The following is a 20,015-nucleotide window of genomic DNA, read 5'->3' as shown; positions in this document are numbered from 1 at the left end:
GGTTTTTTTTTTTTTTTTTTTTTTTTTTGTTTGGTGGTTTGGGATTTTTTTTTGTTTTATTTTGTTTGGTTTGGTCTTTCCTGTGTGTGTATTTTAAAAATAAATAATAGTGATGAAAAAGTTGTTAGGGTCAAGTGTCCAAACTGATTAAACAGCTTCAAGATCATAAGATATGTTAAATAACTTCTTGTCTTTGGCACCACCTGGCAGTTGATGGAACATCTGGCTTCATCCCTGCAGAGCAGATAATTAGGTTCATAGCTGACCCCCAAATCAAAAAGAAACAAACCAGCACAAATTAAAACAGAAAACATTGGATGCATAATAATTATTAAGAGAGCCAAACCAAACAGAGTGGGAATGTGATAAAAAATTTAATGAGAAGGACAGATTGGATGTGACTTTCAGCAACCTGCTTGTGAGGAAGGTGTCCCTTCCTACTTCAGGGTTTGGAACTAGATGATCTTTAAGGTCCTTGCCAACCCAAATCATTCTGTCTTGTCATATAGATGTGTTCAGTATGGTCTGAGCACTTTGTCCTTTTTTTGAGAATGCAATATTTCCCCACTTAAAAAACCTGCTTCCTGTGACACTGGAGTGGTTAATCTATTGCACAGAACCACCTGATCTTACCAAATATTCATTGATACAAAGTTGGTTGTAACTAAACCACAATAGGTACAAAAATACAATGGCTAGGCTACTTGGAGGCATCCCCTCAAACTGGTAGCCAAATTTTATCCAGGTAAATCCACACTGGGAACAGACATTGTTTCCGGCATCTACAAACAAGTTGCTCATAATGAAGTTAATTAGTAAACTATACAACCTCTGGTCTGTGTCACTCCTTTCGAATCTTAAAGAAAGTTCTCACAGTGAACAGGACACAGACAAAGCAGAATTAAGGAGTTTTATGTACATGTAGACTTTAGGAGGTAAAAAAAGGAAAAAGAGAGAGGAAGAAGGACTGTGGCACCTTAAGGAGAGTATTTTTCATCAAGAAATGGTCAGATTGAACACAGCCTGAGGTAGGATATTGCCATATTCTCCCTTGGATATTTTTGTTATCTATTTTTGCACTCCTCCTTGAAATTGTAGGATGCTAGTAGGCTTTTTACACCAAGTGATCTTTAAAAGATATGCCAATGATTTGTTTGGAATTAAACCAGGATTTTGATAATGGCTATGCCATGGTTTCTGAATTACCAAATTCTGGACATTGTTATTCTATTACATTCCTTCATGAATAATGAAGGAAAGCCAGGGGTTCATATTTTAAACCTGCTTAGAATTTAGTTCTCTTTGTTAAAATTTATACTGGTGGAACAATAGCTTTTACATTAAAATGTGATCTTGTAAGTTCTGTAATATTCTGCATAAAATCACATTTAGCTTGCACAAAATCTCAGTATCATTCTGCAAACTGAAAAGAGTTTCTTTATTCCTGCAAGGAATATTTCTACTAGTCAAATATATTTTGAAGTTTCTTGTGAAGTATTCTGTGTAAAATTTAAAGTAACAAAAGTAGAACTCTCTAATAAATTTCAGTTGAAAGTAGAAAAATATTTGTAAAACAGTGATCACACACACGTGAAGGTTTCACTTTGTTTTTAGTAAGCTTTCAATATTTTTGTAAAAGGTATTAATTGAAAAACACTTCTTTACAAAATCTAAGATTTGCAAATAGAAAAAATATGCAGATGTAATTAACTTAACATTTGTGTGTGCTTAAATAGTCTTTCCTTAAAAATCTGAAAGGTATCCTTCCAAAAGGAAAAAGAGATAAATGGTTCGAAAAATTTAAGACCACAAAGTTAAGACATAAACAAAATGTCGGTGTAGTCCAATGAGCTCATTTCTAATTTCACTTTCACTGCTGTTACTACTGCAACTGCAATGATTTTACTGGGCTGCTCATGCTTTAGTTGCATGAGACCAGTCCATCCCAGACCTCTATTAATAGATATATCTGGAGAAAAGCTTATGTACGTTCCGCTTGGTAAGATAAGATTACTTTTCTTTTGTGATAAGAAATTATTTAGTCCAGACTCTCACGTACAGGTCTACACGTACATCATGTTCAGGTCTACTTAAAACAAACCAAACCAAAACCAAACAAAGAACCCTCAAAACTTCAAGCTAAACTTCAAACTTTTCGCCTATGTAGGGAAAACCTACGTAGTTGCAAGCTAATGATCTTCAAAAATCATACTGGTCTTTGAGCACTTCCCAGAGTTTAAGCTGTGAGTTTGTTTTACATAGAATGAGAACAGGTTCTCTCAGTCTCTCTCAAACCTGTCTGGTTTTGCTTTTCCCTTCCATTGCTCTGAGCATGGACTCAGTTCAGCTAAATTGTTTAATGCTGTGTCTGATGGAAGGAAAAAGGAGGTGATATGGGCTGTTTGGCTTTTTTTCCTTTATTTAACTTAATTAAGACTCTTTTTTATTGTTGGTTTGGGGTTTTTTTGTGGTTTTTTTGTTTCCTTTGGAAGCAGGGTACAGTTAATGATTGGGAAGATTTTTCTAAACATACTTGTAGCCCAAATGGCTCTACAGTTGTTTAAATAAACCCCCAGTATTGTCTCAGGATGTGCTGCAGTCTCTCTAGTAGCTCTGAATTTTTTAAAAAGCGCTGATATTTTTTTCTGTGGAAGGAATGTTGCCTGCTCTTCTTGCTCTTTCAGAGGCCCAAGCAGTTCAAGAGGCTACTATACAGCTTTTGTGGAGTTTCCTGTGTATGGCAGGAAGCTAAAAATCAAGAGTTTCTTCCTTTTCATTTTGGGATTGTTCCACTTTCTTTTAGCAAACTCGACTAATTACCAACGAGCAAATGAAAACTTAGGTTTTCACAGTGAACAGATTCCTTTCTAAACAGAGACTGAATGATTGTGTACCCCACAATTAACCCCATATTTGTACCTGAAGTACCTTGACCAGTCTTCATGAGCAGCAGTCTCAACAAGTGGCAAATACAGCTAAAATAATATCATATACTGGACATGAAATCTTTGCTGTCCTCACCCTTCACTTGTTTTGTCGCCACTGTGGCTGGCAGGTATTGGTGACACCTTGCATCTGATGCATGAAGCTGCAATGTCACTTCCAGGCTCTTCACAGAGTCCCCAGATGCCCTCTGTGTGTCTATAAATGTGTTTAAGTGGCATAACCTTGGATTTGGGGAGTGCCTTCTGCTACTCTGCTTCTGCCACTGTAGCCCTTGGTGCCCTGGCCTCTTCCAGAGCAACGAAATGCAGCCATAATTAAACTAATTGCTGGTAATAAAGGCCACCATTTTTCTCATTTGGTTTTGTGTCACATTGTTCCAGACATACATCTCGCTGCTTATTCTGGAACTGGGACCTCAACACTTGTAATTGGCAAAGATGTGCTGTGGGCAACAATAGAGCAACCACACCATCCCAAAACTCTTGCATGGCTTCTGCAGCATGATAAAATAGGAAGGGCAGAAAGCTGCAGAGCAGGAGCATGATACCTTGAAAGTGAAAAAGCCAGTGTAATTAAAAGGTCAATTTCTGGTACTAACTGAAGTGAGACAAAGGAGAGGGAAGGATCCCCCACTATAGATTTTAATTATTTTTGTCATTACAGATGTTCCCTCTTCTTAACTGTTGGCATTTCTTCATTGTTTTTGATTCCTCACAAAAGAAGGATACTTGTCCATGACCAATTTTATGTCAGCAAAAATGTTTTTGGAATTCTTCTGAAGTGTTGTTAAGTGATGGTCACCAATGAGTATTAATCTATTATTTCCTTGTAAATACTGCTGCTGATTCAAATGAAACTGGACTGATCATCTTCCTGGAAATATGCCCTCTTTTTCTCAGACTCTCTTCTTGGAACTATTGAAGGAATTGAGTCAGAGTTTTCACAAAACCACAAGATGTGGCTCTCTTCAACAGAAAATAAGAAATAGTTTGCAAATAACTTTTAAGTTCAGCTTTTGAGTTGCTTGATGTGGACTTGATTTTACCTACACCATCCAGGGACTGCTAGATTTTGTTGTGCTTGGAGTACAGAAGAGAAATGACAGTTCAGTTGTCTGCAATTTAAAATATGCTATTTAATGAGCAAGGCTAAGGTAAACTCCAGATACCGTGTTGATCCTGACAACAGGAAAGGTTGCCACTCCTTGTGCCACTGCCAGGTCTGTGGCTGGCTCAGAGGTGACTAATGCTGTCTTACAGAGGTGTTTCCTATGAGAGCCTCCCAGCTGCACTGAATGGCACAGGGGCTGGGGAACAGGCTACAGAGGCTGGCCGGCCACTGGAGGCTGGATGGGGAGAAAGTTGCATTTCATCACTTACATTAGGAATATCTTTCTTGCTCTTTCCTGGTAACCTCACCTTCCTATTTCAGGTTCTTCTTGAAGGTTTATTTCATGCTTTCAGTCGTCTAATTAAGCCTCACTCTTGTAATTTTTTCCTAGTGCAGTTTTTGCCTGTCATGATGTATTCATTCAGAATTAATACAAACTAACAAGATATTTGAATCTTGATTTAGCTTTCACCAATACCATGGGGTTTTTGCCATTTGTTTGGATTTCTTCCATTCTGCTTTTAGACCTAATTTGAGTTGCTAACTTCTCTGGGGTGTGGTTGCTCTTTCTTATAAACTGAACAATTATACAATTACCTGCACGATATTTTTCAAGATTTTTTTATGTAGCTGCCAGTGCTGGACATTTCCACCAATTATAAAGGAGTGTCTGAGAATGAATAAATTAAATTTAAAACTTGTAATGCATTTGTGTAGCAAGTCTGAGCTTAGATGACGCAATCTTTGTGTTTGTGCCTGGTTTTTGAGATACATGTCTGAAAGTGGAAACTTCTCTGATAACTACAAGTTCGTGGCAGTAATAGAAATTGGTTTTGCATTATTATTTTCCAGGTGTCCTTTCAGAACCAATGAGTTCTCCAGTGCAAGAGGCAGATGTGTCATCTTATGCGCAGTACAACAATGTGCCATTTCCCCAAGTTCAGCCTCAGATCTCATCGCCACCTTATTACTCCAACCTAGGCTTCTACCCTCCACAGCATGAGGAATGGTACTCCCCTGGGATGTATGAACTCAGGAGGTTGCCCTCAGAGACCTTTTTCACAAGGGAGACTGAGATAATGGATATCCCTGCAGCCAAAAAGCCCAGACTGGGTCACTCCACGGGAAGAGTGAAGGGAGAAGAGCTCTGTGTGGTCTGCGGTGACAAAGCCTCTGGGTATCACTATAATGCCCTTACCTGTGAAGGATGCAAAGGTAGGATGAAATCAGTTCAGCTAATAACAGCAGCTTTTCAGGATTTGTTGTTGTTGTTGATCTGTGGGGTTTTTTTTTCCTTTTCTTGTTAATTTCATCCAAATCATTAAACATATTAGAGATTTGCATTTGGATCCTGTGTACCCTATTCTGTATTTCCCCCAAGGCAGACTGGCAGTGTCTTCTCCCACTGCCCTGGGGTTGTACAGCATCACAGGCCAGCCTATGGCTCTTGGGTGCCATTAGCTTTTGGTGAGCTGCAGGACAGCTTTCTGTGGACACTGGCAGCCTGGCTCTGTGCTCTGTGGAAGCTGCTCATGCTGTTCTCTGCCTGTGGAAGGAACATACCCATGGAGGCCCCTGGGAGATGAGCGCTAGGCTGCCCTAGAAAATAGCTAAAACCAGCCCAAGTACTTCATGTAGTGTGCATTGAAGGGAAGTAAAAGCTGTCAGCCCCCACCTGCAGGCTGTTGCCAGGGACTCTATTTCCCCCAGCTCCCAAAGGATATGATGGGTGCCTTCAGGTTTGTGAAATTAAAGGATATCTAGTTCTATAATTTCTTCTAAGGGTAGCCCCTGTCTCTAGGGAGGGAGCTTCTGCAGGAAGAAGGTTGTATCTGTAGGACAAATATCTTGCTTCTTAGAAGAATATTATTCACATATTATTATCAGGATAAATGTGATGTAGAAAATTATTGCTGATTTTCTACATGAGAACATGATTGCCAGATGTTTTAGCAGAGAGGGACAAGAGGTTATGTCAACTATCATATCTGAAGAGATATAATACACCTGAGAGAGGGCTGAGATACATTATGGCCAGAAAAATAGTGCCCCATTTTTTCATCCTGTTCTGTGAATAAATATTTCATTAACATTTCTGTTTTATGATAAAGACTAGAGCATGGTCACTGCCAAATTCCTAAAATATCTTTATGTGGAATTCACTGTTATAGAGAGTGGACCTGGACCTAATGTGGGGCTTTTGCTTTATTTATCACAAAATCATTTGTGAGGAAAAAAACAGACCACAAGAGTTGAACACTGGAAACATGAATACAGTCAAGGCTCACGCAGTTTATTTCAATAATTCCAATAAATATGAGATTCATTTTTTCTGCTGTCTGAGTGAATAGTCTCCAAGTCAAAAACTGTGAATTAACTCATATTAATGCTGTCATTATAAACGAGGTTAAACTCAGTTTTGATGTGATGATTCCAAGTAATGATACTTTAATTCTGTTAGTAAGCTGTTCTTCCTCTTTATTAACTGCAGTATTTAATGTGTGAGAAACTTTTCAAAGCTTGAAATTACAAACTTTAAAATTTGTATAGAATGTTTCTAGAAGAGAGTTTAAAGCTATCAGGTAAATATTTAGACTAAAGCCCATGATGAAAGGAAAAGTGCATCCACTTCCCTACTGATTCAGTTTGAATCACTCTATGTAACCATAATTTTACTGCTTTATTGGGATAATCTAGTTTATGTTTTTGTTCTGTTTCATGACTGCAACATCAATTACAAAGAATAGTACCCTTTATCAAACGTAGTAAAAGTTGAATTACTTAAAGATAATGGATTCTGTTTCTACAATAAATTTTAAAGGTGACTAAAGTACCAGCTGATTCAGTAAAGAGATGTGCTGAGGACAGTAATTCTGTCTGACAAGGCAAAGCAGATATTATGTTTTCTAGATCTCTTGATCCTGCTTGTTATCTGTGGAGTTTTTCACATGCGTATACATTACCTTCAAAACACGGAGACCAAAATTAGGCTCGGCTCTTCAGTTGTGCTCTTATCAGAGCAGTATAATAACTCCCTCACATGTCTCTGTCTTGAACCTCAGTATGAGATTATCCCTTCTTTTTGCAACAAGACTGCTAATTCATGCTCAATGTGTGTCCAAAATAATATGCAGGTCCCTTTCTGCAGGACTAGTGCTCACCTTGCAGCACCTCTGCTACATTGATGCAGTGGATGTTCTTATTCAAGGGAAGAAGCTTTGCACATATTTTTATGGGATTCAATCCTATGTGATGAATATGTTAATTTTTTTTTTTATTATTTCTTTCATGGTAATGTATTCAGCAACACTTTCCATTCTCTTTGGTTTTCTTTCTTGGGCAGACAGAACAATATTAGGATCTTATCTATTGTCCTCATGAGAATATTCATCTGAAGATATTGGCAGGAGTATATATTGATATACAGATATTTCTTAATGCATTAACCTTCATAAACAAATATGTATTAATACTATTTCATTAGTATTTTACATAATATTTACAGTACAAGGAGCAATACACTGTTTAAACTTGCTACTGTGGAGACCATTTCTGAAACGGTCTTTGCAGACTGACATCAAAGACATTCTGGTACAGCCTCAGCCTGGATAGTTACACTGGGTTTTAAGGGCCATTGCTAGGTGTTACAGAGCAAGTGTGACATAATGTTGTACTTGTTTAATTAAGCCACAGAATCAGTTCTGCTGAAACAAAAAGTGCCCATCTTTGAGATCCCTTTCAACCCCAGCCATTCTATGACTGTGTGAAAAGCTACCTCCTCATCCCCTCCATGCAGGCCTGCAGTAGTTTTTTGCAGTATTCAAACCACTCCTGTGCTGCTTGATGTTTCTCACACCAGACTAGAATTCTTCTTGCAAAAAAGGTCCCTCTTTAATCTTCTCCTCACACTCACACTCACCATGGGGACATGGGGCAAAGGAGCGCCAGAAGATGTCTTGATGGTCTGACAGAACAGAGCAGGTGCTTTGTTAGCAACTGTGAATTTCAAAAACTCTTAAATTTAAAACCCATCAGGATGCCAAACAGAGATATTTCCAAAGCTTTCATCTAATCTTTTCACAGCTGCCCTCCTTCAACTTTCATAATTTCCATGAGAAAAAAATCAGCATCAGTAACACTGGAGCAGCTCTTCCGTAATAAATCATATTCATGACTATCTGAGAACAAAGCAAATTCAACATTTCCAGCCAACATGAGCGTTTTGTAATTTGGCGAGATCAGACGAAAATTAGACTGTGCCAGAAAAACCTTCAGCTTTTAGGGTTACTAACCATTTATTAGTTTAACATATGTTGTTTCAGACTTATCCTTTAAATTTTAGTAAAACTCCTCCTGTTATAAAAAGTCACATTTCCAGCAGTGTAGGTTCATTTTGAATTAGTAGTGAATAATATATACAGAAATTTCATTCATATCAAAAGCTAATTTCAAAATTAGTTATGAAGAAGTTTGTTCAAAAATACAAAGATTCAAGAGTCACTTCACTGAAAACTGAAGCGAGAATAGGGTTGAAACTAATGTTTGCCAAAAAGAAAAAAATTATTTTGCTTTTCATTTCAGATAATTTCACTCTTTCATAAACTTGGTTTTCAAGAGAAAGTATTTGACTACTTGAATATTGTTGGTTCCTAGCTTTTGCATCCATGTTTTTGCCTTTCTTTTTCTTGTACACCTTTAAAAAATTATTTCTCAATTTTTTCTTTCTTCCATCATGAAAAAGTAAATGCACACCTTGTGAATAGGTTGAGCAATGAAGTCATCAATCAGTCTTAGAATGTTATAAATATTTGTGCAGAGCTTTTCAGTGGTTACTACAAATTAATGTGTCATAAATGATATTATTTTAAATTTACAAATAAAATAATACATTATATAAAGCAGATGCAGTTGCCTTTAACTGACAGTGAGAACTTGCAGTTTAAATCCAGGCTTTTTTTTCCTTCCCTGACCAGTAAATGGTAATGTATTAAAACCATGTGAGTGATGAATAAAAATAATGCCTGGGGCTTCTGGAGGCTCTAAGTAATCTGCATTTCAAAAGAGACTGATGCCAGTCAGCTGTATTTGTTTGAAGAGCAGCCAATAAAACAGACAGCATGGAAGAGATTTCAAGCAGGAATTACTGAAGTTTCTTAGAAATGCCAGATTTTTTGTGACCAGGTAGTGGAATTGTTTTACTGGTTGCTACACACTGGTGCTTGGAAGAGATTAGGCAACTATAAAACCATGGGGCAAATTAGTGAAATTGTCATCTGACAATGCACAATTTTTCAAACACACAGACAATTCTTTAGATTCACAACTGAATGTGCTCTATGATTTGATTATGGGAGACTGGCTCTTATCTGGTCCCTCTTTTAATGCATTAGAGTGTCAGGTTGGAAAACAATAGTTTTATTGTGCCAGGCAGTGGTGATAAGAAAGCAAAAGCTTTTTGAATAGCTCTGGTTAATATAAATGTACACAGAGATCTAGTTTGAAGTACAGTCTAAATCAGTGGTGTGGCAGCAGAAGCTCCCAGGAGTTTATTTCAGAAACCTGCCCTCACATGGGGAGGAAAACTGATTCCCACTGTAGCTGATGCTAAATAGTCTCTGCCGTGTGAAGGACAATGTAAGAAAATTATAATGGCACAGTGACTAACACAAAAAATTTAGGAAACATTGACAGCAAAGATTCTGTTGCTTTGTAATGACCCTTATTTAATCATATTTATTATCTTGAGTACCCCATGTTTTGCCCACAGTGCTGCTCTCACAGATGGGCAGCAGCCAAATAGGAGATTTGGACTGACTTAGGAAGGGTCCTCTCAATTTTTTGTATCAGTTGCTGTTTGCAGCTATTACTGTGCAGTTTTTGAGCGAATCCTGTGACAATACCAGTAGAACTGCCTGTGCAGGTGAAATTAGGTGACTACTTAACTCATCAAGTGGACAATACTTGGTGAATAAGGCTGGAATATGTTGTAAACAGGGGTGGAGGCCACATGTACAATAGGCAGATACAGTGCAGCTTCCTTATTAAACCTGGGGGTGGGTGAGCAGACCAGTGTGTGGAGCTTCTGTTGCTCCCAGGAGTTGGGGGAAGGGTGAAGAATTACTCATCTCTCTTTCTGCACATTCTGTGCATTCTGCACATTCTGCACCTCAAGAGACTTAACAGACTCACTTTTTTTTTTCACTGGCTATTTGTATGATATCACCCTATGGCTCTAGTGCTGGTACTCAGCCTGCTACTGGCAGGTTTCAGATTTGGGTCTGAATTTTCCCAAAATTCACAACTACAGGACTTTACTTTGGACTAATGTCTAGTGTTTGGGCTCACTTTTTAAATTATATGGCTTAGATACTGTTGTCAGTACAAGTACCAAGATTTTAGTCATCCAGGTACTGAAAGAAATTGATGATCAGGCAGAACATGTGTCATGTGAAAAATCCAGTGAGATGGAGCTGAACTTCACCTTGATGACTTGTTTCTGAGTGCTTTATTTCATCTATGATGTCACTGCTGTTTTGTGCAGGATTCTTCAGAAGAAGCATCACAAAAAATGCAGTATACAAGTGTAAAAATGGAGGCAACTGCGAGATGGACATGTACATGAGGAGAAAATGCCAGGAGTGCCGTCTAAGGAAGTGCAAGCAGATGGGCATGTTGGCTGAATGTATGTATACAGGTATTTGCATCATCCAGTCAGAGTGTGCATTAAATACTGGATTTGCTTGAGCAGTCTGGTTTTGACAATGAAGTTACAAAAGATGTTATTTGGCAGGTGGGAGGTGTATGAAAGAAGATGCTGTGCCTGTGCAGCAAACCCTGTTGAAAGACAAATGCACTTTTAAGCAATGGGATGTAACTGGTGGTCAGGGATGCAAGGGCATAAGAGCCAAGCAAATGGTGAAGGAAGGCCAGTCGTGCACTGGATGACAGCTATTAGTCTGCTTGAGTGAGAAGGAGCAGGGGAAGTGGGTCTGTGGGAGACCCCAGGAGTCCAGGTTTGCAGTGTTGTAGAAGCCAGAGCAGGAAAGTCCTGGCGCTTTTCTTTCCTACTCTTCCTGGGGCTCCCCCCGTCAAGTTCTTGCTGGCCAAGTCCAAGTTCTGGCACATACACAATGCCATTTTCAAGAAAAGAGCAGGAGTGTCGCAGCAGGAAGTTTCTGTGGACTTGCCAGATGTATGTTCCCAGACCTCACCCAGCAATCAGGCAAAGCCGGGTATGGGCTGGCCCTTTTTTATAGTCTCATTAGCTTTTCTCATGGTGCTATAGATTTTCCTGCCTTGCATATGGGCACATAGGTAGAACTCATATACACATAGGTCTCCAGAAATGAACCCAATGGATTTTAATAATGTTGCATAGTAAAACAAATATTCTATTCAGACTGACAATTTATAAACTTTATTGAGCTTCAAACTGGATAACTTAGAACAATGGGGATATTGAAGTACAACTTTGAACATGTTTAAAGCTCCTCTTTGAGTTATTGCACTATTTTGTAAGCCTGCTGCTGAAAACACTCTGTAAACATCTGCTCTTTTGCCTTCCATGAATAGGACTACAATTTATTCTTCTTGATGGCTCCAGTCACTTTAGTATACACGTATGTGTGAAATCAATTTAGGTTCATACAGGAAATTAATCTACTTGGAGTTTTTAATATATTTCTATCCTTCAATCTGATCAGAAGATGCTATAGTAACTGTTGGTTATATGAGAAACAATAAGCTCCATCAATATTTCGAAGGTGTTGCCAACATAATGTAATTAATCTTTCATTCTGCAAATTGAACAGGCTGCAAAGATCCTGAGATAGGACATATTCTTGTGCAATACATAAATATATGAGCAGACCCCACTTTAATGGAAGAACTCAATACACCCTGCATTGTCAGAGGAAAATAATTCCCTTGTGGAGCTCACCCCTGATCCATTGCTTCAAAATTTTGAGGATTCAAAATAGCTTGAGTCACTCAATGCAGCAAAAACCCAACTGAAAAAAAAAAACCAGGTCAGTGTAAATGATACTGACTGGGACCACATGAAACTTTTATGCTGGGCTATCATTTTCACAAGCTGGCATACAGGAAATAAAAGCCAGTGGGTTGCTGCTGCCATTTGACTCTCTCTCTGCAATGGAAACACGGGGTATCTTGTGTTGCTCATGATTTAACCATAAGTGTGCTCTAATGCACTGCAATGAGGATGTTTGGCAAGGCACCATTTAATGGCTTTAAAGTAGGAGTGTGTAGTATAATTGCTTTTAGTTCAAGGCAATCTAGGACAGTAAAACATGAAACTTCTAGTAGTGTAGGGCATTTATTTGAAAAAATATGACTAGGAAATAAAAGGTTACCTTGAACTTTGTTTCACTTACTCATTGTAATTGCAAGCTCTGTGGATTCTTTTTTCCCTCTGAACAAGGAGCTAAAGTATTATAAATATTTATGGCACAGCTACTCAACAATCTTTCTTCTGCCCTTTTTGTGCAAACTACAGACAGACCAAAATTACTACCCATCAATTTCAGTCATTTGCTGTCATTTGGATCTAAACTACAAGTTTCTTGGGTGAAATGTCTATCTAGGGAAGACCCAGGTTCTGCCACTCTTCTTGGAATTTAATACCCATTAAAATTTAGCTATCTCTGAGCTAAAAAGTGATGTCCTGTCTCACACACAAGTTTTTCAGATTACTGAAATGGAGCCAGAATAAGATATCAAGGTAATACTTAGTAGCAAGAAGCATGAGAAAAATCTTAATGCTTAAGGCAAATGTAAAGCAAATTTTCCCTTGGAAGGCAATAGACCAGATCCTAAGCTGATGGAAAACAGCACAAGCCCATTAACAGCACCAAAGGACGCGCTGAATAATTTAGAAAAAGAAATCTGTGGTGCTGTGTGGCACCAAAAATTACATGGCTCGATACCAATTATTATCTCTATCATTCCTATTCCCTCCTTTCAAGGTATTCTTTGCAGGTCTTATTTTAATCATGTAAATTTCCTCTTCTCTCAGCAGTTCAGGTAGGTCATTTTATATAGGGCTTAAACAGGAAATTAAAAACATTCACAACGAGATTCACTGGTTTCATGGTATCTTCCTCCACATCATATACTCACTGAATGAGCCTCTTTTCCTGCTCTGCATTTTTAAAGGTGAAGAATGGGAAGAATACTTGAGAGGAAAAGAAAGAAAGAAAGTATATAGGGCTTAAACAGGAAATTAAAAACATTCACAACGAGATTCACTGGTTTCATGGTATCTTCCTCCACATCATATACTCACTGAATGAGCCTCTTTTCCTGCTCTGCATTTTTAAAGGTGAAGAATGGGAAGAATACTTGAGAGGAAAAGAAAGAAAGAAAGAAAGAAAGAAAAGAAAGAAAGAAAGAAAGAAAGAAAGAAAGAAAGAAAGAAAGAAAGAAAGAAAGAAAGAAAGAGAAAGGTCCTGTGCTTAAAATAAATAGGTTTATTTTTAGATGAATACTTAGGTGTTTACTTTTTCATTTGTGATTTCTGACTGTCTTCCACAGACTGTAAAGAAAAGAAAGAAAGAAAGAAAGAAAGAAAGAAAGAAAGAAAGAAAGAAAGAAAGAAAGAAAGAAAGAAAGAAAGAAAGAAAGAAAGAAAGAAAGAAAGAGAAAGGTCCTGTGCTTAAAATAAATAGGTTTATTTTTAGATGAATACTTAGGTGTTTACTTTTTCATTTGTGATTTCTGACTGTCTTCCACAGACTGTGTAGGGTACCTATTGCTCCCTTCTTTTGTTAAAACAAGAAAATTGGTAGTTTTTAGGACATCCAAACAAGGATACTTCCTGGTTCAAAGTACTGAAACGTAGTCTAGAACAAAAACAAAAAAAAACAAAACAAACAAACAAACAAACAAAAAAAAACCAAAAACAAACAAACAAAAAAAAAACCAAAAAAAAAAAAAACCCAAAAAACAAAAGAAAAAGAAAAAACAAAACAAACAAACAAAAAACCTGAAGAAAAAATCCCATACCACAAATTGAAAAATCCTTTTTTTGCAAGTGAAACTATAATAAAATCAGGGCTTTATGCACTCCTCTAATACAATGAAAAGCAAAATAACAAGACCAGCTGGGTTACTTCTTAAATACATTTTAAGGGTACTTTTGCCAGTCTGAGTTACTTCTGAGTTTATGTTTGTTTTCAGCTGTTGGTCTACCTGTGTAGTGAGGCAGTAAAGGCTAAAGCCCAGGAACCCCCTCTTCTGTGTGGACTTTCTTTCCAAAGATTCTGCACAACAGACCTAATATTGCTTATGGATTATTGAAAATATCCAATGCCCTTCATGTAAGAACAGCTGCACCTCCATCACTGTTTTGGATCAGAGCAAAACAGCATTATTTCGATGACAGTCTTCCAGTTGTTTCTATTTATTGCACTTTGGTTCAGGTCTTGGAGCATAGGAAAGGCTTTTTTCTTCTATAAAACTGAACCAAAGGCACAATCCAGTATACTGTCATCACTAATGGGCTTTTTGCCTGTAAGAACAGACCTGGTCCAAAGCAAGACCCCTGACATGCTCAGTGTGTGGATTCTGGGTCAGCAGAACGAGCTGTTTTGCTCTGCAGATAAGCTCCATGTGGGGTAGACTCCTCACAGCGTGTGCCTAGCTTGTCTCAGTAGACTCACACCCAAAGATAATGACAAGTTCAGGAGATGATCTGCACAGGTAAGAGGGTTCTTGGTGTAAAGTGCATTCATGGCCATGTCTAAGTACCTCTTCAGTGCCTCAGGCATATATAAATCCAATTGCTTTGTGTTGCATTATGTGTCCTAGGTCTCTTAACAGAGATACAGTGCAAGTCAAAAAGGCTACGGAAAAACGTGAAGCAGCCCCCAGATCAGACAGTCAGTGAAGACAACGAAGGCCATGATGTGAAACAAGTAACTTCCACAACTAAAATATATAGGGTAAGAGAATTCTTGTAATAGTTCCTTACTGGTGATGTGATTTTTGTTGAATTCATCTATTACAGTGAATAAAGAGTATTGAAAACCCTCTGGAGCTACCTGTGTTGATTAAAACTTTATCTTCCACTAAGTCAAGGAAATACCTTGAGTGTAGATGTAGTTCTTATATTTTTAGTCAAAACCCTGTAAAGCATCTGTAAGATCTATGCAGTATTTTTTCTGTGGTACATATATCACATACACTGAGGTGTGATATTAAAACTTGAACTTACCTAGTTATTTGCTAAACATTTCCTTATTTCTGATAATTAACCACGTAAACCTATGCAGTTTAAAAACATTATACACCTCTCTTCTGTGCACTTCTGTAAAAGCCTCAGTGATAAGAAAACCTCTTGTCTCCTTGGTCTCCAAATGGTGAAAAATGGATGTATAGCTTTTGCCTAAAGCAAGAGATGCTACTTCATTACTATGACTGCATTTCATTATGGGCTTTTTTTTTTTTTTTTTTTTTTTTTTTTTTTTTTTTTTCTTTACTAACCAGCTAAAAAGGGTCATTACTAAGGCAGGTATAACTGTTCCCCTGGTTATAGAGCTAGTGTTTAGTTTTCTTTCCTTGCTAAATAAGAACTTTCCTAAATAAATTATGGTGTTCTGACAGCTTCTGAAAGAAAATAAAAAAACATTTCGGCTTTGACAACTATTCTATGTTTTAAAGCTAAGGAAAGAAGATCTAGAGTATTCTGCAGTTTGTAAAAATAACAGAAATTTAGATAAAAAAAAAAAAAAAAAAAAAAAAAAAACAAAAAAAAAAAAACCCAAAAAACCAAAGCAAAAGCAAAAACAAAACAACAACAACAACAACAAAAAAAAAAACTACCCAAAAAAAACAAACAAACAAACAAACAAAAAACCTGAAGAAAAAATCCCATACCACAAATTCAAAAATCCTTTTTTTGCAAGGGAAACTATAATAAAATCAGGGCTTTATGCACTCCTCTAATACAATGAAAAGCAAAATAACAAGACCAGCTGGGTTACTTCTTAAATACATTTTAAGGGTACTTTTGCCAGTCTGAGTTACTTCTGAGTTTATGTTTGTTTTCAGCTGTTGGTCTACCTGTGTAGTGAGGCAGTAAAGGCTAAAGCCCAGGAACCCCCTCTTCTGTGTGGACTTTCTTTCCAAAGATTCTGCACAACAGACCTAATATTGCTTATGGATTATTGAAAATATCCAATGCCCTTCATGTAAGAACAGCTGCACCTCCATCACTGTTTTGGATCAGAGCAAAACAGCATTATTTCGATGACAGTCTTCCAGTTGTTTCTATTTATTGCACTTTGGTTCAGGTCTTGGAGCATAGGAAAGGCTTTTTTCTTCTATAAAACTGAACCAAAGGCACAATCCAGTATACTGTCATCACTAATGGGCTTTTTGCCTGTAAGAACAGACCTGGTCCAAAGCAAGACCCCTGACATGCTCAGTGTGTGGATTCTGGGTCAGCAGAACGAGCTGTTTTGCTCTGCAGATAAGCTCCATGTGGGGTAGACTCCTCACAGCGTGTGCCTAGCTTGTCTCAGTAGACTCACACCCAAAGATAATGACAAGTTCAGGAGATGATCTGCACAGGTAAGAGGGTTCTTGGTGTAAAGTGCATTCATGGGCATGTCTAAGTACCTCTTCAGTGCCTCAGGCATATATAAATCCAATTGCTTTGTGTTGCATTATGTGTCCTAGGTCTCTTAACAGAGATACAGTGCAAGTCAAAAAGGCTACGGAAAAACGTGAAGCAGCCCCCAGATCAGACAGTCAGTGAAGACAACGAAGGCCATGATGTGAAACAAGTAACTTCCACAACTAAAATATATAGGGTAAGAGAATTCTTGTAATAGTTCCTTACTGGTGATGTCATTTTTGTTGAATTCATCTATTACAGTGAATAAAGAGTATTGAAAACCCTCTGGAGCTACCTGTGTTGATTAAAACTTTATCTTCCACTAAGTCAAGGAAATACCTTGAGTGTAGATGTAGTTCTTATATTTTTAGTCAAAACCCTGTAAAGCATCTGTAAGATCTATGCAGTATTTTTTCTGTGGTACATATATCACATACACTGAGGTGTGATATTAAAACTTGAACTTACCTAGTTATTTGCTAAACATTTCCTTATTTCTGATAATTAACCACATAAACCTATGCAGTTTAAAACCATTATACACCTCTCTTCTGTGCACTTCTGTAAAAGCTTCAGTGATAAGAAAACCTCTTGTCTCCTTGGTCTCCAAATGGTGAAAAATGGATGTATAGCTTTTGCCTAAAGCAAGAGATGCTACTTCATTACTATGACTGCATTTCATTATGGGCTTTTTTTTTTTTTTTTTTTGTTTTTTTTTTTTTTTTTTTTTTTTTTTTTTTTTGCCAGTATAGGAGAAGGTAGAACTTACCCCAGAGCAGCAGAAACTTCTTGATTATATTATGGATTCATACAGTAAACAACAAATACCCCAGGAGGTGTCAAAAAAACTAGTAAGTATATTGATAAATTCATTTTTGAAACTCTGATAATGAAGTAGAGGATTACAAGGCAAAAAATATTTATAGTCACCATAAGTAGGTGTACTAAGTAGAGCAAACTGTGGGCTTACACTTTAAGTATGCTGAAAGTGGAGCAGAATCTCTCCCATTCAGTCAAAAATTAGACCACATCTTTACAAAACTTAAATGTTAAGAAAAATCTTTCAACTCTAGAATAAGACTCTTATGATCAAATCTAACCTTTGCTGATTGGAGCTTTGTTTTTTCCATTGTCAGCGTAGGCAGTGATTTGAGTTTGACTTGCTGTCAAGCTTCCTTTCCTGTAAAGACACCAGCCTGGAATCTTGAAAATATTTTCTAAAGACACTGTCTACTTCTTATGTTGCCTTCCAGACTTGGTTTTGACAACATTGGAGATAAATTACAGTGTTTGGCAGAACTCTTGCCTGGTCCAGTCTAATAGTTCTTGTATTTTATGCTCCTAAATAGGAAATGTCAGTGAAAATTAACAGATTTGGTTTGGCTTGATTTTCAACAGTTGAACGAGGAATTCAGTGCTGAAGGAAATTTTCTGATTTTAACAGAAATGGCCACCAGTCACGTGCAGGTTCTTGTGGAATTCACTAAAAAACTACCAGGTATATCCAGCATGTTGGAGAAAATTTTGTTATTGCAACGCTTACATGCCTTTCTGTTACCTTTTGGAAAGCTTTGTATATATTTTAAAGACTATTTAAAAATGTCTGATTCTTCTACATGCTGTTTAGATATTGTATAAAGAAAAGGTGCTTTGTACTCAGAAGAATAGTAGACTGAACAATCCAAACTCTGCTACTCCAAGATGTGGCACCCTTTAGCTATTGACACAGAAAATGCTCAGAGAAAGGATTGTGTCTGTAGAGAGATTTTATTTTTACATATTGCTGCAGTGCCAAATAGTCTGCCTAGAAATTACCACTAACACTTTCTAGACTCTACTTTATTCCCTTTGCTGCCTTTCTAGCAATGCCTCTTTGTTATAACACCCACTGAATTGTGAGTCCCACACAAGAACTTTCCCTAGCTGGTGACACCAATATTTGTGGTCCTTGCATAGTGTGTTATGGACAAGTGCTGAAAATCTGAGTTTATTAGAATTTTTTTAATTCTCAAGTTCATGTTACCTGACGACTGAACACTGGGCATATGGTAGGCACCTTTAACTAAGGAAGGAGCATGGTAACACTGAAAGAAGCATGGCAGTGGGACAGGAGTATAGAGAGCTCTGGTGGAAACATGACAGAAGATGTTATGGATCAACATTAGGTTAGACAAAATTCTCACTATTGGTTATGCACCACCACACTTTGCTTATCCTCAAAAAGTACCATGAACACTGAAATACGTGTGTAATCCTCATAAACTATGGGGAGGTTCAAATCAGCGTCATGTGCTGAAGTCCAGGTTTGAATGTCTGCAGTACTTAGCAAGCCTACGGACACCAATATCGAGGTTATGCAGATGTGTGGCACCTCACATGCAGGAATTTCAGGACGGAAAAAGTGGGAACTGTTTATTTTGCTGTCTGATTTGTCTCTACTGTGTCCTCAGGCTTCCAAACCCTTGACCATGAAGACCAGATTGCTTTGCTGAAGGGCTCAGCAGTAGAAGCCATGTTCCTCCGCTCAGCTGAGATCTTCAGCAGGAAACTTCCCACGGGACACACTGTCCTTCTAGAAGAAAGAATTCGCAATAGTGGTAGGTATCTTGTTCAGTGAGGCAAAACCAAGCCACACCATTCCACTTCTGTGTCAGTATTTGGCCCTTGGGAAGCTGGTAAAATTCTTTAGTAGCATTGAGATAGATTTATCTGAACGTTCTTTAAATTAACTAGAACAAATTTAACTGAGCCTTGAGTCTAAAGTTCATAAGGTAAAGGATTCTTTACAAGTACATTGCAACTTTTATGAATAATGCTACATCAAATAAACCTAGTGCATATCTCCAGGGATAAGTATGAAAGAATGATGAAGAAGAACTGTTACCATTTCAAATTGTTCATATAAAGTATTGGTAATTATGCTTTCAAAGACAATCCCTATAAGAAGAAGGGGAAAAAATGATGTTAGGATGTTACTGAAGATGACTGAAGGCAAGCACCTATTCTAATGGTTGTTCTGGTAAAATTGAATCACACTGAACAAGGTGCACAGAAGAATAATAAATACAGAATGTTCTCAGTATGTTTTTTCTTCTTAAGGTCCATTGAAAGCTCAGTGACTCTGATAAATTCCACTGGTTCTAGATATAAATTGTAATAATTATGAAAAGCCAAATGGGGCTAGATAGTGTTTGCTCCTTAGAGCAGGAGAAGTTGTATTGTACATTATTATGCATTCTTTGTGCTCCACCAATGCAATACTGAATATTTTGCTTTTTTCTGTATTGACCAGCAAGCTTTAGCCAACCCTCAGATACCTAGC

At 37.5% G+C, this 20,015-nt stretch overlaps 1 protein-coding gene across 1 annotated transcript in view; it reads left to right on the top strand.

The window, feature by feature from the left end:
- The window catches only part of NR1H4 (nuclear receptor subfamily 1 group H member 4), a 38,507-nt gene that overhangs the window by 8,693 nt on the left and 9,799 nt on the right, over positions 1-20,015 (top strand). The window contains exons 3-8 of the mRNA XM_041474387.1: positions 4,909-5,271; positions 10,598-10,738; positions 14,884-15,017; positions 17,446-17,544; positions 18,092-18,191; positions 19,144-19,290. Coding sequence (XP_041330321.1) covers positions 4,909-5,271; positions 10,598-10,738; positions 14,884-15,017; positions 17,446-17,544; positions 18,092-18,191; positions 19,144-19,290 — 984 coding nt within the window. The remainder of the gene's footprint in view (positions 1-4,908; positions 5,272-10,597; positions 10,739-14,883; positions 15,018-17,445; positions 17,545-18,091; positions 18,192-19,143; positions 19,291-20,015) is intronic.

The sequence above is a fragment of the Pyrgilauda ruficollis genome, unplaced genomic scaffold (assembly GCF_017590135.1).
Source record: "Pyrgilauda ruficollis isolate IOZ18807 unplaced genomic scaffold, ASM1759013v1 scaffold32, whole genome shotgun sequence".
Classification (NCBI taxonomy): Eukaryota; Metazoa; Chordata; class Aves; order Passeriformes; family Passeridae; genus Pyrgilauda; species Pyrgilauda ruficollis.
Note: the sequence above shows the minus strand (reverse complement) of the source record. Positions and strands in the feature narration are given on the sequence as shown.